Consider the following 22,184-nt stretch of genomic DNA (forward strand, 5'->3'; position numbering starts at 1 on the left):
GTGTGCCCTAAGTACTTAAAATAGTCCAAGTCCCTATGTGTTACTCTACGCGCGGACGGACTTTTACTTGTAGTAGTACTTAAGTTGTTCCATGTTCCAAGGGTGGGCTAGTCTTTCTCCGTACTTGTCCTCCAGGCAGTACGTGTTTGGTGCCACGATCTCAACGACTTTATATGGTCCGTCCGATCTCGGGCATAGCCCAGTGACCTTTGTTTGGACCTTCTTTAGGACCCAGTCGCCGAGCTGAAGTGTCTAGCTATCACTCTAGAGTTGCAGAAGCGTGCCACACATTGTTTGTTTAGGATGTTGTGATGGTGTGATACGATGCGTTTCTCTTCCAAGAGATCTTTATCAAGTTGCATATTTTCTGAATTGGTCTCGGGGTCGAACAGCGAAACCCGTTGTGTTGGCTGGATTACGTCAATGGGAAGTACTGCTTCCGTGCCGTACATTAGGCAAAAAGGGGTCTAGCCCGTGGCCTCTTTTGGCGTGGTGCGGATTTCCCATAGTGCCTCGTCGAGCTTCTCGGGCCAAAGCCCCTTTGCTTCATCCTGTTTTTTCCTAAGGAGACCCTTGATTAATTTGTTGCCAGCTTCCATTTGCCCATTGGTCTTGGGGTGTGCGATAGAGGCAAACTTGAGCATGGTTCCTCTTACTTTGCACCATGTGATGAGGTGGTCTTTATTGAACTGTGTGCCATTGTCTGTAATGATAAACTTCGGCGTACTGTGTCGGTAGAAGATGTTGCATTGTAGAAAGTTTTGGACCTTCTCGGTTGTTATTGCGGTCAAGGGTGCAGCCTCGATCCATTTGGAGTGATAGTCGATACACACGATGACCCACTTAAATTGGCATTTTCTGATGGAAAGCAGGCCCATCAGATCCATTCCCCAAAGGCAGTTGATCCACGGGCTGACTATTTATGATAGTGGTTCTGAGGGTTGTCGTGGTATAGGCCCATATATTTGACATTTGTGGCAAGATCAAGCGAGCTCTTATGCGTCGGCGGCAAGTGTGGGCCAGTAATATCATATTCGTAGTGTTTTTCTAGCTAGTGCATGGCTGTCGTAGTTGTTACCACAGTCGCCACTGTGGATTTCTTGCAAGATCTGTTTGCCTTCTTCAGTTGTAACGCATCTTAAACTGGCGTTCAGTAGGCCCTGGTGATAGAGTGTGCCGCTTCGTAAGTAGTATCTCACTGCGCGTCTCGTTAGCTGTCTTGCGGCATCCTTGTCTTCGGATTGCTTGCCATCACGCTTAAGTGCTATGATCTCATCCATCCACGAGCCTTGGTGTTGCTCTATCTGGCATATCTCCTGTAGAGTCTGGGAGATGGAAGGATGGTGGAGAACTTTGACCCTGGTATCCTTATGGCATAAATGTGGCTGTGCCATGGCAAGTCTTGCTAATGAGTCCGCCCTTGCGTTACTGGGCCGTGGGATCTGAGTGATGTGATAGAATTCGAATCGCTTCAACAACGTCGTGACGTATGCCAGGTAGGCTGCTAATTGCTCATCTTTGGCAGTGAAAGATCCGGTGACTTGATTGACTACCAGCTGAGAGTCACTGACTACGTTGATACGAGTTGCGCCAGTGCTTAGGGCCAAATGTAGTCCTGCAATCAATGCCACGTATTCCGCCACATTGTTGGAGGCATCAAAATTGAATTTGAGAGCGTACTCCAGCTCGAGTCCCCCCGGTCCGTTCAAGATGATTCTCGCGCCACTAGACTTGGCGCAACTGGAATCGTCTACATGTAAGTTCCATTGAGAAATTGTGGTGGGGGTTATGACATCCTCTGGTGCTATTTCCGCCGTATCTCGGGGAATCATTTCGGCAATAAATTAGCTACGGCTTGGCCCTTTATGGTGGGTTGTGGATTGTATTCGATGTCGAATTCTGTCAGCTGAATAGCCCACTTACAGAGTCGCCCTGATTGCTCTGGATTCTGCAGTACTTGTTTGAGGTGTTGGTTTGTAAGTACGTGGATACTTTGAGCTTGGAAGTAGTGACACAGTCGTCTAGGTGCTAAGATAAGCACAAGGGCTAACTGTTCCAATCTTGGGTATCTTGTCTTCGGACTGTTCATGGCTCTGCACGCGTAGAAGATTGGCAATTATTTAGTTCCATCTCGGCGAACTAAGGCACTGCTAACCGCGGTTGTAGATACTGCAAGGAAAAGGTACATTGGTTCTCCTGGCTGCGGGGTTGACAATAATGGCACCGCGGCTAGGTAGTCTTTTAACCCCTGAAAGGCTTCTTGGCAGTCAGTTGATACCTACAGTTCATCGTAGTTGATTTTTCACTCCGGGTGGTGTGGGAAGGGTGTGATGCTTTTCAAGGAAGATTCGGGGTTTGCTGGAGTCTTGGCTTCGTAAGGCGTGGTGTTTTTCTTGCCCTTACTTGTCGTTAAATCGCCGTCGCGTGCGTCGACGACCTTGTCGGTTAGGTTTGTTCCAGCATGTACCGCTAAGATTTCGTGATGGTTACGTGTGCACCTAACTACGCGTGCATAGCAATCTTTCGCCACTGACTGTGATTCTCGGACCTGTCCTGTTCCATTTGGAGTTGGGAATTTAATGAGCATCATGTACCCAGCAATGAAGGTTCGCATTCGGTTGAAAGTAGGCCAACCGATGATCCCGTTGTAAGAACTGTAGGTATCAACTACGATGAACTCAGCTTTGACACAGACTATGCATGGTGCAGTCCCAATGCGTACCGTCATGTAGTCTGAGCCTAGAGGTTGGGTTACGTCTCCGAGAAGCTGATCAACGGTTCGTGGTTCTGCACTAACTTCTTACCACTACGCTCCATCTTCTCGTAGCATCATTTGAATAGGACATTAACTGCGGATCCCGTATCGATCATCATCTTCCCTACAGTGAAGGTGATCTGCTTCCATCCTTCCTTCTGTATTTTGGCGTTTCCCCCTGTGATGGTGTACACTTGCCTTAGGTGGTTGCTGCGGGTGAAACATTTTTTTGCACGGTTGGACATGCATGTCATTGGGGCTCCGCCCTCAATCACGTTGATGCGGCGTAGGTTCTCTACTATGGCAACCACGTTCTGTTGTGCCCTTGGTTGCACTGCTCGGACCCCTGTATTGTCGTTGGCTCTCAGTGTGCGGAAGGTTCTGCAATCATTCATGTTGTGGCTTCCATTTTCATTTAACCTGCACCATTTACAGTCTCTGCTTTGGTTTAAGGGCGTAGTGGCCTTGCTGGCTTCCTCAACGTCCTCGGTGGTGTGTGGTCACCGTGACGACCCATCGCGTTAACTTGGCGAGGATCTCTGTTATCGCGACGCTCGCTGCCGAGTCTCCTACTCTTATCTCGGCCTCTGTGCCGATCCTGGTTACATTCGTCATGGCGGTTTGACTGATGCCACTCTTTTTTCCTTCTTTTTCCGCGGTCTTCTGTGCCAACGAAGAGCTAAGTTGTAAGGGGTTTGTAATTGTAGGTACAGATGGCTGCGGCACAGTGTTTTTGTCTGATTGTACCAGAGTTCGCTTTTCCCCGTATGTGCCATATTCTATAGGTGGCGTCGCGCATTCGAGGGTCCACATTGATATGGGACAGGAAGTTTTCAGACCGCAGTCCTTCCTTGAAGGCGGCCATGGCGAGTGTTTTGTTCAGGTTCAGGCATTTGGATGCGGTTGTCTGTCATCGCATGACAAATGCGCCCAACGTTTCCCTGCTTTCTTGCTTTACTTGGAATAGACCGTCTGTTGTGTGTGCTACTCCGGCCATGAGAATGAAACCGATTGAGGAACGTTGTAGTCAACTGAGAGAAAGAATCCATGGAGTTCACCGGCTGTTCGAAGACCCAGTTCATGGCATCCCCATCTAGTGTTTCGCTAAACAGATGACAGAGTGTGGCGTCCTCAAATTCTCTACTGGCGGTAACTTTTTTAAAGTTATCTATTTGCGGGAATGGGTCGCCCTCACCCGTGTATGGCGTAGTTTTTGAACTCTTGGATTGTGAAGGGTGTAAATTATTCAATATTCGCGTAGTGAAGGGGCCCGGCTTGGCCACGAACAATGGCTGGCACCGCGGATTGGCGTCTCGCTGCTCTATTGCGGTTAGCCGCAACAATATCCGGGCCAGTGTGGGATCCGTGTTGTGGCCAGTTGTGTGGGGTCTTGAGCGAGAGGTTACGCTCGTGCTTCCTTCTTCTCGGTTGCGAATACGCCGTGGCGATGGTGGCCGCTTCCTGGCGAGTTCGGTGGGGGTCAAGCTGGCGCTCAAGTTGACTTATTCCCGTCCTTTCGTTTGCGCGCTACCTTCCCACTACGATTCGCCGTGTTGATGACTGCGTTCGGCCCGCTCAAGCTGCGCTCGCATCCTGTCGAGCTCGGCCTGAAAAGCCGGGGCCTTCTCGAGTTCAAGTACTTCGCGCTACTAGCATTCAGCTAGAGCATTGGCCATGTTTGCCATTCTTGCGGCGATCGCGGGCTCAGGAGTCGCGCTAGTGATGGCGACCATCCCGGGTGTAGGGGTGAGAATGATAGGGTCGTTTGTGGAGGGTAGGGGATGGTTGAGGCTGAGGTCCGTTACGTCTTCTACATGACCGTCAGCCGGAATAAGGGGGGTAGGATTGAGAGTGCTCCTTTCGAAGTGCAGTTGCTTCGCCAAATGTTGCATGTGTTTTACGGGAACTTTTTTGTTGCGTTTCCCACAGACGGCGCCAATGTTAACGTAGTGAATTGTGGTGATGCAATACCCTACACTCTTTGTTGAAGCGATACGCCGTACTCCTCGTTTCTTTCCTGTCACAAGTAGAACGAGTCGTCAAAGTGGAGACCATGGCGGCGTGGTCTTCAACTCTTCGATGCTCAAGTCAGGTTGGTAATAATTTATGCAGAGTAACAGTGGGTAGTTAAGTGCCTTTACCTTACGATGTCAAGGGTTTGACCTTTTATAGTTGAATTGAGGTAGATCATTCACTCATCTTTCGGTGTGGGACAGAGTCTAATTAAGATGGTTCTCTGAAGCCTTTTTCGGATGCGCGTGAGGGCGCGTTCGTAGTCGGTTTGGGCCGCGGGGTGGCCCATTGCACAGCTAGTGTGACTGGCTCACTGGTGGTATTGCGATGTTGGGCTATTTATTAGTCTTAGTGTGCTGATAGTTGCGCTGATTATGGCGGGCATAAGCCTATGCCAACAATGTTCATGAAGTTTGAACCTAAAAGTAGTTGTTCATGAACATTATAATTATGATTTTTTTTTCTTACTTATTTCATGGTCATTTAGCATTTGATTGAACATGTGTGCACATATGAAAATAAGGTTTTAGTAAAGTATAAAGAAACATGATTAGAACATAACATCAAAGAGAAGAAGAAGAAGAAGAAGAAGAAGAAGAAGAAGAAGAAGAAGAAGACAATCATGGGATCAACATATGATTGAACATGTTGGGTTGTAGGGAAAAAAAGAAAAATAATAAAAATAATGGAGAATGAACATCTTTAAATATAATGTGAAAATCCATGAAAAAATCTATGAAAATCTTTGGTCCAAAGGCTAAACAATTTTTGGCATGTGGTATATATGTATAATTAACATTACAAAGTCCATGAGTTTTCATGAGTTTATAAATTATAAGTATGAGTGATGTTCTGAGTAGGCCAGACTTTTAGTCATGAAAATGACAAGCTCGTTCACACGGTCAGTAGCTGACCGTATAATTCATGCTCAACCACCATTGGATGTAAATCCAATGGTTCAAAACAAAATAACTCAATTTTAAAAAGATTCTTCTCACCCTTGGATTTTACATCCAATGGTGGTTGAGCATGAATTCCACGGTCAGCTACTGACCATGTGAACGAGACTGTTAAAATGAATATCACTAGACTTTCATGAGTATTAATGTTTTTGAAATCCTAATTGAATGAGAAATTTTAAAATCCAAAACTTGGTTAGTCCCAAAATTGAATTTTAACCATGTTTTGTAAAAATAAGTTGAAAAAAACCATTTCCTGAGTGGAAAAGTCATGTAAACCCTTGTACTTCCATTTATGTAAAACATACGGAAAACACAACAAAAACTATGAAGAGAGAAACAAAAAAAAGTAAAAACGTCAAACAATAACCCAACACATGGGCTTTGATATTTGAAAAGCAATTGCTCAATGCATCGATTATGTTAGGGATCTTGATTTAGTAATATTAGGATCGTTAATTTGCTATATTATTGTATGTCTTTTGGAAGAAGATTGCTGCAACATTCTTTTCTCTACAAGAGATTTATCGTTAGCATACTTTGTATGAACATGGAAAAGTGAAAAATGTGTAAACCAATAGTAGCAAATACTAGCAATATTACAAACCTGATTGGATCGACACACGATTAGGTACCTTAAAAAATGCAAAAATGATCAAGCATAAGTAGGAATACGTAGTTGATCTGAAAGCTCTTGAAGAACCCTAAATTCTTTCCCTAAATCTTCAAGACCGTGATCAAACTAATTATAGTAATCTAATTTAGAAAAGAAAAACAAAGAGATTTAGATATTATGATTTGATCATACAATGAATTTGAATGTGATGCTAGTAAGAATGTAAGATAATGTTTCTAAAAAGCATATAAGCTCAGCCCAGGGCCAATGGGCACACACAAAATTAGCCCAGAAAATTAGGTCCTAAGCCGGCCCATGCCAAGTTAATGGGCAGGCTTTACTACCTCAGTCCATTTTAGAATGGGCAGGGTATGGGCACCACTTTTTAAGCCCTGGGTACCCAAAGGCATGCACATATAGTATATTAACGAGTTGGCCCATGGCATAGCCCATTTTTGATTTCCAAATGTGTTTTACATTACAAAATATACATCATGTGCTACATTAGAGAATACATACAAAAAAAAAATCTTCTGCATATACTTAAATCAAAGGATTTGGTGGCGGTCTTATGCTAGGGTTTCTCTAGCGGCAGATCTGATCGTGTTTGATGGCAATCAGGGGCGGAAGTAAGTGGCGGGCAGGTAGGGCTATAGCCCGTGGTATATATATATATCTGTCCATATCCAGAGTGAAGCTTCACTCTGAAATTACAGAGTGAAGTTTCAATTTTGGAACACTTTTCGGTCAATTATTTTCACCATAAGTGATTCAATATTTAGGTTCTTTAATTTCTACTCTTTAGTTCTTTAAAGATAAACAGACATAGAGAGAGTGTCTTGTCCTCACTCTTCTTCACTTCCACTTCCTCTCTCTTCTTCAGTTCTTCACGATCTACCAGCTGCCAAGATCCTGAGACCGGCACTTGGCTGACCTGAAGGAGCACCTCAATTGTCACATCCTTGGGTCCTCAACTGCTCATCTAATTTAGCTTGATGATCCAAATCTCCAACTCCAAATTTGGATTAGGAATGGGCATTTCGAATTTCATCGATTCTTGTTCATATATATAAGTTTGGCTTACAATTAATCATGGATTTTGGTGATTACATCCTTAAATGCAGCTATTAGATATTTGGAGTGGCAATTATTAAAGTTGTGCTATCACTTGATTCACTGTTATTCAGCTATTACGGCAGATAAGGCTATGGCGATATAGCAAAATAATTTTGGACAGTAGATATCTTCAATGACTGACATATCAGTGGTATCACACTATCACGTATGTCTTGTTACTCCTTTACTCGTTACAAATTCATTCTTCTTTATGTTTTAGTCATTTACAAATAGAAATATATAATGGTAAATAACAAATAGGAATAAATATGTTTATCTTTAAATAGGAATTTGAGATGTCATGCATAACTACATACTGCATATAATTCTAATATTGATACATTCATACATATATAATTGTAGGTATTGTCTTATTGAGCAAACTGATGGATAACAGAAAGCCGAAACGGTTGAAAAATCTTTTTTCATAGTTTTCAAGGGATCAAAGTAGTGGAAGTGGAAGTCAAAGGGGGGGGGAAGTGAGATTAGAAATGAGGTTGGGAGTAGAAATGAGAATATTGGTTCAGTGAATGATATTCCTTTAGTCTTCTCCATCTAGTCCACTAGAAGAGTCTTCATCTGTTCCACTAGAAGATGATCATAGTGATAGAATTTGGAAACAAAACAATATTGATCTCACTTCTCTTCAACGTGACCCAGGATTAAGACAACCAATAGGCCAATATCCCGTTAAATTTTGTGATCCGTCTTAAGTAGTTATCCGTCTTCTTGGGATGGAGGGCAGGGTCGAAGATTTTGTCACATATGGTTTAAAGATGGGTTGTGGCTTAAGTATTCTGTAGAGCTGGAGACATCATTTTGTTTCCCTTGTTTCGTATTTGATAGTTATCCATCCCACCATCCAGCATTCACAATAGATGGGTTTAACAATTGGAATAATGCCAATATAAAGAAAGCCTTCGTAATCATGTGGGAGCCCTCCATTCTCTACATAATGCTTGTAAGCACCTGTAGAATGAGAATTTGAAAACAAACGAGAATGCAGACACGTGTACAAATAATATGTGATTTATTGAATATCAAGCGCAGGGTTACAATCTTTGTGAACTGCTCTGATTCTATCTCCGTATGAGACTTGGCTCTAGGGTGACGTGCATTTGATCTTGAGAATTTGAGTTTGATTTGGATTTAAATTTGATGAAGAACGATCGATATGGCAGCTTGATGATTCTTCGTGGACTTGAGTTTGGATTTGGATTTGATGAAGAACGATCGATTTGGTCGCTTGGCGATTCTTCGTGGACTTGAGTTTGGATTTAGATGAAGAACGATCGACTTGACAGCTTGATGATTCTTCGTGGACTTGAGTTTGGATTTGGATTTGATGAAGAATGATCGATTTGGTCGCTTGACGATGTTTGACGATTCTTCGTGGACTTGAGTTTGGATTTGGATTTGATGAAGAACGATGGATTTGACAGCTTGATGATTCTTCATGGGCTTGATTTTAGATTTGAATTTGATGAAGAATGATTGATTTGGTCGCTTGACGATTCTTCGTGAACTTGAGTTTGGATTTGGATTTGATGAAGAAGAATGGATTTCACAGCTTGATGATTCTTCGTGGGCTTGAGTTTGGATTTGATGAAGAATAATCGACTTGACAGCTTGATGATTCTTCGTGGACTTGAGTTTGGATTTGATGAAGAACGATCGACTTGATAACTTGATAATTCGTCGTGGACTTGGGTGACTTCGGGATTTCTCGAGAGTGACCTTGCTCAAGTGATTTTCTTTCTTCTTCTCTAGTCCCCCTCTTCATGTTGAAGGGAGTATTTATAGTGTCAAGGTTTCTATTTTGTAGAATATTTTAATGACAGTAAAATAATAAATTTCTTTAATTGTATAATTAAATCAATATGTATTTTTCAATTAATTTAAAATTAGTTATTCTCATAACTAAATTAACAGATTCAAATAATTGATTTAATTATAACCATTAAGGAATTTATTAATTTAATTAAATGTCCGATTACTATTTTTGAATCGTCAATGACATTCAATTTTTTATTTAAGTCGGCATCACGTAGCTTCAATTACGATCATCCATTTATGTGCTGACACGAGTTTGACACGAGTTTTATTCGGATATGCACCGACTTTGTTGACTTTTGGGCCACGTGTGAAATTTTGTTGGGCTCTTGGTCGATTTAATCATTTAATGAAGATGATTTACTTCATTAAATTTCATGTGTCTACAGCACCGATAGTAAGTTTTAAGAAACCCGTCTAGGCACATTGAGAGTTTGATTAGCACTCAATCAGTACAGGAAAAATTAGATAATCGAATTGTTAGCACATATAGGATGTGCTTTTAGAGGTCGTGATGAGAGTTGTAATTCATCAAATGGTGGCAATTTCACTGCTGCACAGAATTCTTTTGGGAGGATGAATTCAGAAGTAAAAAAGAGTCTTGGATAATGCTAAGTATGCTTCTCCACTTATTCAAAAAGAATGATTTTTCACGGTTATTTATGTTGGAGACACTTGATCTCAAACTTTGAAAAATGAGATATCCAAGGTGCTTGCTCAATATGATCTTCAAGTAGAAAATATGAGGAGCAAAGGATATGATGGTGCTAGCAACATGAGAGGTCGGCTGCATGGTTTACAAGCTTTGTTTAGAGAAGAATGTAAATATGCATATTATGTGCATTGCTTTGCTCACCGCATACAATTGGCTTTGATGCCTCATCTAGAGGAGTGCATGATGTGTGACAATTATTTTCTTCTCTAAATGTGATTGTGAATTTTGTTGACTCTTCTACAAAACGTTATTTAGTGTTAAGAGTTATTAGAGAAGAGGAAATTGCAGATTTAGTGGTTGCAGGTAAATTTGAAACTGGTAGAGGGGCTAGTAGACTACTACTTTGCAACGGGCGGGAGCTACTCGTTGGGGTTCACATTTTCTCTCTATTTCAAGTTTGATTAAACTGTTTGGAGCCACGCAGAAAACTCTTGCAAATTTGGTTATCAATGGACTTCCCAAAATATAAGAAGCAAAGAGTGTAGATAAAGCTATGAAGAAATTTGATTTTGTGTTTTGCTTGTTTTTGATGCATGATGTCATGAAGATTACTGATTTTCTTTTTCAGTCATTGCAAAAAAAGCCATAGACATCTTAAATGGTCTAAGAGTTCTTTCTATTGCAAGACAAAAGTTTCAAGGTATGAGAGATGATGGTTGGAATGATTTGATTTTGAGAATAACCTCATTTTGTTGTGACATAGTATTATTGTTCCATATATGTATGCTCCTTACAAGAAAGGTACCAAACGAGCTTGTCGAGAGGATATTACAAACGAGCATTATTATCAAGTCAATATACTTAATGCTCTGATAGATGTTCAATTGGCAGAGTTGGAGAGTAGATTCTCAGATCAGTCGTTGGAGCTCCATACTCTTAGTTTTACATTTGATCCGCATGATAATTTTTGGGCATTCAAGCCTGAAGATGTTTACTCTCTTCCTTTAAGATTTTACCCTATGGATTTTTCTGCATGTGATATGCTTGCTCTAGAGATGGAATGTGGATATTTTCTATCAGATGTTCGGAGTGATCTAAGATTTCCAAATACAACATATGTGTCTGATTTGTGTCGGCGGTTAGTTGAATCAAGACAATCAGAATTTTCTAATTATTTATAGATTGATTTGTCTTGTATTAACTTTGCAAGTATCTACAACAACTACAAAGAGAGCATTTTCATCTATGAATATCTTGAAAACTAGACTCGAAATAGAATGGAAAATGACATTCTTGATGATTTCATGGTTCTCTACATTGAGAAAGAGTTTGTTGATAGTGTTCACAATGATGAGGTGAATAAGGAGTTTACAAAGTTAGGACCTCGGATGGTATCATTCGGTTAGTTTTTATAGTTTGATAACAATTATTTTTAATATACAAGGTTTTAGTTTTATGTCCCACTGGTTGTATTTTTTAATTTTAATAGTAAAGGCGTGAGGATGAGCCTCCCATTGGGTTCCATATCTCAAATAAAAATATTTATGCATGTAAAAAGTAGCCCTACCCATCTTGAATTTCTGGTTCCGCCACTCAGGGCAATGGCACTGTTGGAGCATGTGACTCGGATTGGGGGCAGCGATATTGGTCGCGATTCCTTTTCATACTTTGCGGTCATTTTCTCCCCTTGAAACACTGGTTTCGATTCCAGTGCTCACTGATGCGGCCATGGAGAAGCTTCTGATTCGAGAGGAGGATAGAATTTTCATCTTTCAGTTCAAAGATAAAAAGGTGAGGGATAACGTCCTTGATGGAGGGCCATGAAACTTTAGCAATTCCATGATGGTGCTTGCAAAGTATGATGACATAGGGCCTTTGGAGGCGCTGTCTTTTAATTACCTGGAACTATGGATCGTAATATAGGGATTGAGGTTCGGTATGAGATCTGAAGAAACTCTATAGTTTATTGGAAATAAGTTGGGTTCTTTTGTTCGTTTTGATCTGGCGGAATTATTGCGCAAGGACCCTATCGAACGAATTCGAGTGATTCATGACTTGCGATGGAGGATTCTGGCAACCTCTTGCTTTGATTTTTCATTGGAGATTTCAGTGATGTTGAGTTTCCAGTATGAGCGATGCCATGGCATTTGCCAAGACTGCGGCTTGATTAACCATGGAGTAACAATTGTGATAGGGGACTTGTTGTGGTGGCGGCGGCCGGCGGGGCTGAAAACGTCTAAGGTTGGTGAAGGGAAGTCGGACCCATCAGCAGAGGATGGGTCGGTCGTGCAAAGGCTGGAAGGGCCAAAGATGGGATCTCCTGTGTAATACCCCGAATTTTAGTATTTACTATTTATTCTCTAAGGTTATATTAATTTAGAATTAATTCAATTTTTCTTCTAATATTTCTCTTTAGAAACCAATAATACTAAGGTTCATGCTTTCAAATATAGAAAATTTATTTTTGTAAGTATTAGACCATGATTTGAGTACGTTAACTCATATTCTTGCGTATACTTGATACTTTGTAATCGAGTTTAAGACTAATACTAATAGTATTATCTTTTATGCATTATATTAGTGTTAGATAGTGCAAATATATTGAAAACCTTATGAAAAGAAGATACTAAATTCCTTTACTTTTATTTAGAATAACACATATAAATGTGTTTGTTATATCTACATATATATATATATATAAGCCTTATACCAATACATTTTAAACCTAGCTAAATTTTACCCCATCAAACTATTTGTTTTATTTTTGTCAACAACCACACTAACTAGCGAAACCATCATTCAATATTAATTATTGAGAAGGGTAGGTGAGAATTGAATTTTTGTGTTTCTTCTTGGCCTATTTATATTTGTGAGCTGCCTCTAGTTTTCTTCACACTTCAAAATCAAAAATCATGCAAGTTTAAACAAGTACCTTCTTTACTAAAGTAATCAAACTTTGGATCCACATCAAAACCTTCATTTCACATCCTTATAATCTTTTGTCTTTTAAGATTTATCAAAGTGCATAGCTAAGGATAAAATGGAAAAGACCATGTTTTAGTAAGAGTTATGTTTTTGTATTTTATAACATCTGAGTTGTCCAAGATAATAATAGCATTAAATCCCTCATGAAAAATGCTTCAATGTAAGCTTTTGAATCACTCAAAAATGTTTAGAATCAAGAAGTTATGGCTAATCAAAGTTAGAGTTAATAAACTCACTGATAATCTTGTGTAACACTCACAACTTTAAAAACTCATATCTCACTCATTTCTTAACAATTTTTCACAAACTTTATATCAAATTAAAGTATACGACCTCTATTTTTAATCTAGAAAGTTTCAGAAGAAATGATAAATGTTTGTTACAAGTAGAATATGTAGACATCTAAGATGATAACTTGATGATCGGTTTCTCCACTGCTACTGTGTTTGAAATTTTTGGACTTAATGACTTTGAATTGGACTGTATGACTTATTCTATTGGATTCCTTACAAAAAAATCCTTGAACATAGACTCCTCACGTGCCTAATTTGGACGTTTCTTGATTGAGTTATCGATACGGAAAGTTGACGGAATTGGACACTATTATTTGAATGACAATTGCTACTTTAGACAAAAGATTTTCCTTATTATGGGAGAAATGACTACTAATCCTTTGACTACTAACTAATATTATCTAATTACTTTTACTTTATTTGCACATTTACTTTCAAGTTTATTAACTTGTTTATTTCATGCATACATTGAATTATTGATACATATTTATGTCTTGGTGTAAGATTATATATATATATTTTTTATTATTTAAATATTGTCTTAATTACTAAACTTTGTGATATTCTATTGACTTTATTGAGTTGGAGGTGTGAAGTCGGGTGATTAGTACTACCCCGTGCTTAAGTGAATTGCTGGTAAAATTATTTTGTGCTTTGTGAGTTAGCCTTGGGCCCTATTCCATACAAATAGTGCACTATTATACTTATAGGAGAATTGACCTTGAGTATACATACTTTGGTGTTGGCCTCGATATGCTGAGACTTATCTGTGTTTTGGGTAAATGTGAACCTTAACATGTGACTTTGTGATTAATTACCAGTTTTTTAAAAAATTCACACGATTGAATGAATATATTGATGCTGATATGTATATCAGTATGCATAAGTAAGAATTCGTGTGACCAAATTCACCTGGTTCTTGGTACATTTTACTTGATTGTTCATATTTGAATTTCTCATGAGCCAAATTACTATAAGAATGTATTATGTACTTACTGGGTCTGTGTTACTCATGATGCTACACAATCTTATTTTCAAGTAATGAGTAGATGTTTGGGGAATGAGATGAATCTACTATATAAAATGATGGGTTTTCTTCAATTATTATTTCAAGATAATAAATGCGAGACTCATGTATCTTCGCTAAATTTCAGTATTTATAAATCCGTTGTATTGTAAGGGCAAGGAGAAAATTTAATTTTTTTTGGTCTAGTCCTCCCAATCCCTTTGCTTTGGATGTGAAGGCTTTTATTTTGTTTATCTTTTAAACTTATGTCTTTTGGGTTTGTGTCGGTTGGTCTGTTTAGTTAGCCTCTTTCCTTATTTGGTTGGGGTTGCCTTTTTCATTTCTTTTGCATCAGACTTCATTTTAGATAAGTAGTTTATCCTATGTATCTCTTTGGTATTTGCACCATGAATAATTGTTTATCCTGAAAATGTGATATAATGGTTGTCTTGACTTGTAGGTTCGCTTTAAATGAATGAATTGATATTTCAAAAATAGAAAAAAAAATAGAAAAAAAGAGTTTATAAGAGCAAATGCACCGCAGACATATAAGACGTCCAAGACCATACTGCATAGCAAGAAAGTAAAAAGTTGTCATGCACAACAACGTTTTTACCCGAATAATTATGTGATCGACCAAGCTTAAAAGCAAGACATGCCCCCTACTTGCATGAGTTGCTGCTGAAGACCATGTTGAAATTGACAGTTTTACTCTCTACAACCCCTTGTTGACTTACACGTGCCTCCACTCTTTTTATTTAATAGAATTAATTAGTTTTTTATTTAAATATGAGATGCACTACTTGCCTTAATGTGGTGCATGTAAAGTGACAAACAAAATTAGAAGACCAAACTCTTCCTTTTGCCCCTGCCTATTGACTTTTAGGGTGCATTTGCTCTAAGGCTGTGTTTGTTTCACGGAATGTAACCTATGGGAAATGAAAGTCTTTGCCTTCCTGCCTTTAGAATCTCAAGTAAAAAAAGTGAGAAATGAAAATAAATTCTAATTTAAAGGACAATTTGGAAACTGCTCCTCTCCAACCACCCTAAAAATTCTCACTTTCCCTCACATATAGAAATGATTCTCACTTTCCTTTCCATTTCTTAAAACAAACACAGCCTAAGGGTGCCAGGGATTTGGTAGGCAACAAGAGAAAACAAAAGCTTACGGGGTTTTGTTGGACAAGACAGGAGATAGATGCTAAGCTGCTTGAAGGGAGCTTTGCTTTCTCCGTTGCCAATTGATTCATGTTGAATTTGTGCAAGTCCTTTCTTCACCGGCTCACCCCATTTTGATCGGAAACAAGACCACTCTTCTTGATGGCTTATCTTTACTCAACTCCCGCTCTTCCTACTCTCTTCTCTCCTCCTCGTCTGTCTTTCACTCACCGCACTATCAGAGCCTCCTCCGCCTCCTTTTCTTCTCCTCCTCTCCCTTCTATTTCCCGATTGAATGCCCAAGGTCAGCTTTCTCTCTCTCTCTCTCTCTCTGCTTTTTTTAGTTTTACATTGTTTGAAATGTACGTTCCTTCTCTTGGTGTTTGAGAATCACATTGTGTGGTATTCATGACAATCTTAAAACTTTGACCCAACAAGGATGAACAAACCGTTGCAATCTGGGCAAAACAAAACAAGTTCCAGCCTTTACAATCAGGAACTTATTTGAATTACTTCAGTGTTCGCAGGGGATATAAGTTATCAAACACACTACCATTGTTGTGTAGTAGTCGACCATTACAAGTCAGATATTGTTTGTTATACTTTGTTGAGCTTAGATTATATTCCCAAGAATCCTAGAGTTATCTTAGACTGAAGTTGTAATATTGGCCGATTCTGGGATGCAACTATTATAAGTTGAAGTGTAGCTTGACTACTGATCCTAGTTCAGTCTATTCAATCCAAATTTAAATCTTGAACTAGTACTCAAAAGTTGGGGCCAATGTCATTCTGTCTTAGTTCTTATGACTCGGTCTCTACTGGATCAACAACATTTTAGTTCTGCCTTTTAGCTTCATCCCATTTAGGTCTCCAAGTTGTCCCTCTTTCTAGATGTCTGCTCCTAGTACTTGACCTTCCATTTGGATTACCTTTCTTACACATATATCCATGTAATTTCACAGTAAGCTTGTGTTTCCTACAAGTACGCAACTAGTAAACTCTGCTTAGGAGTTGAATCACAATTGACATTAGGGCTTTGGCTATCTTCTTACTTTCAAATATAGTTTCCTATTCATGGATACTGAGTCTCGTTCGTTCATGCCATGTTTTAGGAAGAGCGTTTCCAGGAGATGCGGTCCTAGACACGAAAGATTCCTCCCTTGTGGTTTGTTTTGGGGAGATGCTAATCGATTTTGTCCCAACCACAAATGGCGTTTCATTGGCTGAAGCACCTGCATTTAAAAAAGCCGCTGGAGGAGCCCCTGCTAATGTTGCAGTTGGCATAGCTCGTTTGGGTGGCTCATCAGCCTTCATTGGGAAGGTAGGATGTGATACAAAAATTTAGATATTGCCTTTCTTGGTTATGTAGCTACGGAAACATGTTAATACGGAACCCAATATTTAATGGATTCAAGTATCAACTTATATATATGACCACTTCGACTTCAGGCATTTCTTCACTTCACCTCTCATGTCTCATTTTTTAATTTTCGAATTTTAGTTTTTCAAGGTAGAAGAAAATTCCTCATACATGCCTGGATCCTTTTTCTTGTCACCTGATATATGCTCATACCGATCAATAATAAGTTTAAATATACTATTTGTGTCTGCTAGGACACTTTGAACCTAATTTTGCTATTGTATCTGTTAATACTAATATTGCATGATCTGATTGATGTCACAACGTTGTTCACTGAATTATGAAATGCTAAAATTCATGTCTAAAGAAAAATTAAAAATATTCATGTCTAACATTTCAAAAAAAACAAATCATGTCTAAAGAATGTTAATCTCTCTTGTTATGTGATCCTGTCTATTCATCACAGACTTGTAAACTGTTAAATTCATGGGTTTTGAAAGGAAAAAGGATGCGCCTTATCATTGGATTTTTGTCCATTCCTGTCCTTTTTCACATTTGTTATTTGTTCGCTATGCTTACAGGTGGGAGAAGATGAATTTGGATACATGCTTGCTGATATATTAAAGGAGAATAATGTCAACAATGAAGGGATGCGTTTCGATCCTGGTGCACGAACTGCTTTAGCATTTGTTACATTGAGGAGTGATGGGGAACGTGAGTTCATGTTTTATCGTAATCCGAGTGCTGATATGTTGCTTCAAGAATCTGAACTTGATTTCGATTTAATAAGGAAGGTATGAAAGATCTTCTCTTACTGATAATCAAATAACAGTGAAGATTATAATTGTGAGAAAGACAAAAGAAAGCAATGATATCTTATAAATGAATGTCTAGAAGGCTTACATCCTTCCAGGGTGTATTATCTGATTAAAGCAACTTGCTTGCCAAAACAAATTTCCAGTAATCTATAACAACCAACATTTAAAAAGGATACTCAAATTTTGGACTGTTAATATTTCAGAACCTCTGAAATGGTATATGTGCATCTCATATAACATGATGGCTGACAATACCAGCATCACTGCTCTTTGAATTTTTAGTGACCCATTTGGACTCTTACCACCATTGCTACTCAATTACATGCTTTTGATATAGGAGGGCTCTAGCTGCACCAAACATATTGACAAACATGGCACTTCTCAAATCTACTTTTTTAATGATTGATGTTATATTTAACTTATTTGGTCTCTTTGTTTGCAACAGTAGGCAGTAGCATAAACTTTATGTCTTAATTGTGACAGGCAAAAATTTTGCATTATGGATCTATTAGTCTTATTACGGAACCATGCAAGTCTGCGCATATTGCAGCAGCCAAAGCTGCAAAGGAAGCTGGTGTTGTTTTATCATATGATCCCAATCTCAGGCTTCCACTGTGGCCTTCTGCAAAGAGTGCCAGAGAAGGGATTTTGAGTATATGGGAGACTGCTGACATTATTAAGGTAGTGAGACCTTTACATTTGGAGACTATGCACCCAGGGGCTTAACTTTGATATTTTGTCTCTTTTCTGAAAGACAGGTACACGGAAAATGCTAAAAGTAAACTATTTATTGATTTCAGATAAGTGAAGAAGAAATTTCTTTTCTAACAGAAGGAGAAGATCCATTTGATGAAACTATCGTTCGCAAATTGTACCATCCAAATCTTAACTTATTACTTGTCACTGAAGGGCCCGATGGTTGCAGATACTACACAAAGGTAATTTCTGACATTATCTCCTTTGATGTAATATATTTATCTGGCAATTTCTTCGGCAGCTTCTCCAACTCACTCATTCTGTGTGTGTGTGTGTGTGTGTGTGCGCGCGCGCGCACACTCCCACACATGTATGTCTGTGTTTTCTAGGCGACTTTTAGTACTATAAATTGTACACTGAACATAATATATGTAAATCATTAGAGATACTAGATATAGGTAAAATCGAGATGCTTCAGGTGAGCTACTTCTATTTTCATGAGTTCTAGTTTTACATTTGATGATATTGCTGCCTCAAATTGTAACTGTTGAATTGCAAACAAAACATAGTTACGGAGGTAGAAAAATACCCTAAGTTAAATGAAATGGCTCGGAGACATAACATGAATTATGTATTGCAGGAGTTCAGTGGTAGAGTCAAGGGTATGAAGGTAGATGCAGTAGACACAACAGGTGCTGGGGATGCATTTGTAGCTGGAATACTATCTCAACTAGCAGTTGATCTCTCTTTGATTCAGGTACTACATCTCGGATATACAAATACTGTAAACACTCTTCAAATCTGTAAATAAAAATTGTATACTTGCATAGAGTACAATTATGTGATGAGGAATAGTAAACCAAGGAAAGTCATATGACTAGAGCTTGATAAAATGGGGAATACTGTTAATAAATATGGTCTGCAAGCCTGGTTTGAAGTCAAATCTGGACCATACTGACTAACTTAATGCTATACCTTGTACTCGCTTGTGTGTGTGGGTGGGGTGAGGTTTCTTTTTTGAGGGGGCAGGGTAGGGTTGGTATTGATGATGCACAGCAGTAGTAGGGTATAGATCTCCCAAATGATGCAAATATAGGACTCAAAACCAAATACCTGAGTTATTCATCTCTACCTCTTTCTTGGTTCTGGTACAATTGATACACATGACTATCCTCTTTATGTCAGTTCAGACATTAAGACTTCTCAAACCTTCATCATTCAAAGCTAGAGGTATTGACATAGTTAATCCTAATTCACAGAACTCTAAAATTGCATTTATAATAAATTAGGCATAAATGCCGATTTGCACCCCAAACTTGGCTGAAATTTTCAATTTGCACCCCGAACTTGCATTTGAGTTAATTTACCTCCTAAACTTGGTAAAAATTGCCGATTTGCACCCCATCCGTTAAATTTAACTGTTTCTATCCAATTTTGGGTCACATGTCATGCACATGAGGGGTAATGTTGTCATTATATATTTATTCATATTGAATAATGAAATAAATTAATAAAATTACTTAAGAGGAACACTTGCTACAATGTTTGTTTTTGCGAAACATCTTATTGATTTATATATTTATTATTTTATGTGATATGGTATGTTAAAAGATATTAGAAAAAATATAAATAAATAAATACATTGAAAATTAAAAATAAATGTGTGTTCCGAGAGAATTACTATTCTACCATTGTGTGTGTCTTAGCCTTATTAGGTTTCCTGTTAGAGATAGATTCGCATCTCTGTAATAGATTAGGACTCTGAATCCTACGGGATTGTGGTTATGTAATGCCTATATATTGGCCTCATTATCAATCAATAAACGGTTACGTTATGTTTTATTACGTCGTTATTATTCTCGTTTTGTTCATCCTCCAATAATGTGTACATATAAAAATATATTTATACACCACACTATATTTGAATGAGTGAGTATATTGAATATATAATTCAAAGTAGGGTTAAGTAGGTAGAAAAAAGATGTAAATAAATAATTTGATTAACAAAATAATCCTCATTTTAAAGAATATTTTTATTTGTTTTTAAGAAAAATATAAATAGAAAATGATAACATTACCCCTCATGTGCATGACATGTGACACAAACATGGATAGAAACAGTTAAATTTAACGGATGGGGTGCAAATCGGTAATTTTTACCAAGTTTAGAAAGTAAATTGACTCAAATACAAGTTCGGGGTGTAAATCGGCAATTTTTACCAAGTTTAGGAGGTAAATTGACTCAAATGCAAGTTCGGGGTGCAAATTGACAATTTCAGCCAAGTTTGGGGTGCAAATCGGCATTTATGCCAATAAATTAATAATATAAGGAGACCAGGATTGGGGCAATGACCTTGCACAAGTATTCTGACGTGATATCCTCAGTAATTGGCAATTCTACAAGTACAAGTCATGAAGATTGGCAGCATCTGCTAAAGACATTTAATAATGTTCCAGTTAAACTCACTAGGGAGACTACAACCTTTTCTACCTCGATTATTTAGAACAGCATTGTCACCTACAGGCTTGGTGATGCAAACCAGTTTACTAAACTTTGTCTAAGGCAAAATATTCCCTCAATTACTTACTTTGATCAATAGAAATGCATCCCTGGACTCTTAAGCAAATCAATCAATGTGATTCTCTTGATTAACCAAGTGCTGTGCTGGAGTCTTAAGCAAATCAGTCCAAACACTCCCTCAAGTTCTGTGCTGCTGCAAGAAGCGTTGGAGTCCTTATCCTTCCACTTTGTATCATTCTCAGTAGCAAGAAACTACCCTTATTTTGATGGTCAGATCGTTTTTCCCCCAAATGGATAATTTGTTGTTAGGACAGTTCAGAGGATAAATGTGATCTAGTAGAGATTTGTAGATAACCTACTTTCAGCTCTTTCTGTTCCATGGTTCTTCTTCATTTTTTTGCTTTTGGTAAGAATTGTTGCATGGTTATTTGTTAGTCATTGTTAAGCTTGTGAGATTGTCCTTTTTTCTTGTCTTTTTCCCTAAAAAAATGAGTTCTTAGATTGTAAAAAACAAAAGATATATCTAGTGTTGCCTTCCTTACTGAAGAATAGTTTGAAATATGTTGTCTTTGAACCTTAAAGTTCATTGAATTCTTTCTAAAAAAAAAACAAATTAAAATCATTGAATACTTTTCTTGATACGTGTCTGGTATGTTTATGTTTTTGAGCTTATCCTTTTGTTCACAGCACAAGTATAATTGGTGATTGTCTATGGATCGTATATCTTGAGTTCCAGATTGTTGTTCAGTATTCACAATGTAATAAATTAAATCTGCCAACATAATGACAATGACCATTTATCTGGATTTGACTTGTAGAAGGAAGATAAACTGAGAGATGCACTTCTGTTTGCTAATGCTTGTGGAGCTTTGACTGTGACGGGGAGAGGAGCTATTCCAGCTTTGCCAACTAGAGAAGCTGTGATGGATGTCATGCTCGAGTCTATATCATAGGTATATGAAGTAGATAGCAAACTCCCTCCTTTGTTAGAATGGTGACAAAACCGAAACCTGATTTAGATTTCAAAACAGAGTTACCTCTGGTAGAGAAAATAAACTTCATTTATAGCATTGTAGTGAGTTCTTGTTGTTGTACAATAAACTTTAGATTGTGTACCAAAATTTAATACATCAACAGATTATATCATTGATTGCATAAGAATAAGACCATGTACGTGTAAATTATTTTTCAATAAAGTTCATGCTGAGGCATATCATGAACAACGATTGTAAACCTTCAACTAACCAGAGTATTCAACTGAAGAAGTGCTCAATTCTACATTCGTTCGATCGGGTTTAAACAATCGTTGCAGGACTCCTGTATTTCTTGCAGGTTAATTTCCTATAAATTACTGACGTTTGGTATAGTACTGTTCAATATTGAAAAGCCTATATGTTGTT

The 22,184-nt window shown here is 38.3% G+C and overlaps 2 protein-coding genes across 2 annotated transcripts; one reads left to right on the top strand and one right to left on the bottom strand.

Moving 5' to 3' along the window:
• Positions 1-467: 467 nt before the first annotated feature.
• Positions 468-887, bottom strand: LOC126803995 (uncharacterized). The gene has a single exon (XM_050531739.1). It carries the CDS (start codon positions 885-887, stop codon positions 468-470), a length of 420 nt encoding a protein of 139 aa, XP_050387696.1.
• A 14,434-nt stretch (positions 888-15,321) lies between these two features.
• On the top strand, positions 15,322-22,001 carry LOC126791853 (probable fructokinase-6, chloroplastic). The gene is made up of 7 exons (XM_050518351.1): positions 15,322-15,693; positions 16,502-16,710; positions 17,331-17,543; positions 18,051-18,248; positions 18,368-18,505; positions 18,904-19,020; positions 21,603-22,001. The coding sequence occupies exons 1-7, from the start codon at positions 15,552-15,554 to the stop codon at positions 21,735-21,737; spliced, it is 1,152 nt and encodes a 383-aa protein (XP_050374308.1). The 5' UTR covers positions 15,322-15,551; the 3' UTR covers positions 21,738-22,001.
• Positions 22,002-22,184: the final 183 nt, after the last annotated feature.

This window comes from Argentina anserina, chromosome 1 (genome assembly GCF_933775445.1).
Source record: "Argentina anserina chromosome 1, drPotAnse1.1, whole genome shotgun sequence".
NCBI classification, from domain to species: Eukaryota; Viridiplantae; Streptophyta; class Magnoliopsida; order Rosales; family Rosaceae; genus Argentina; species Argentina anserina.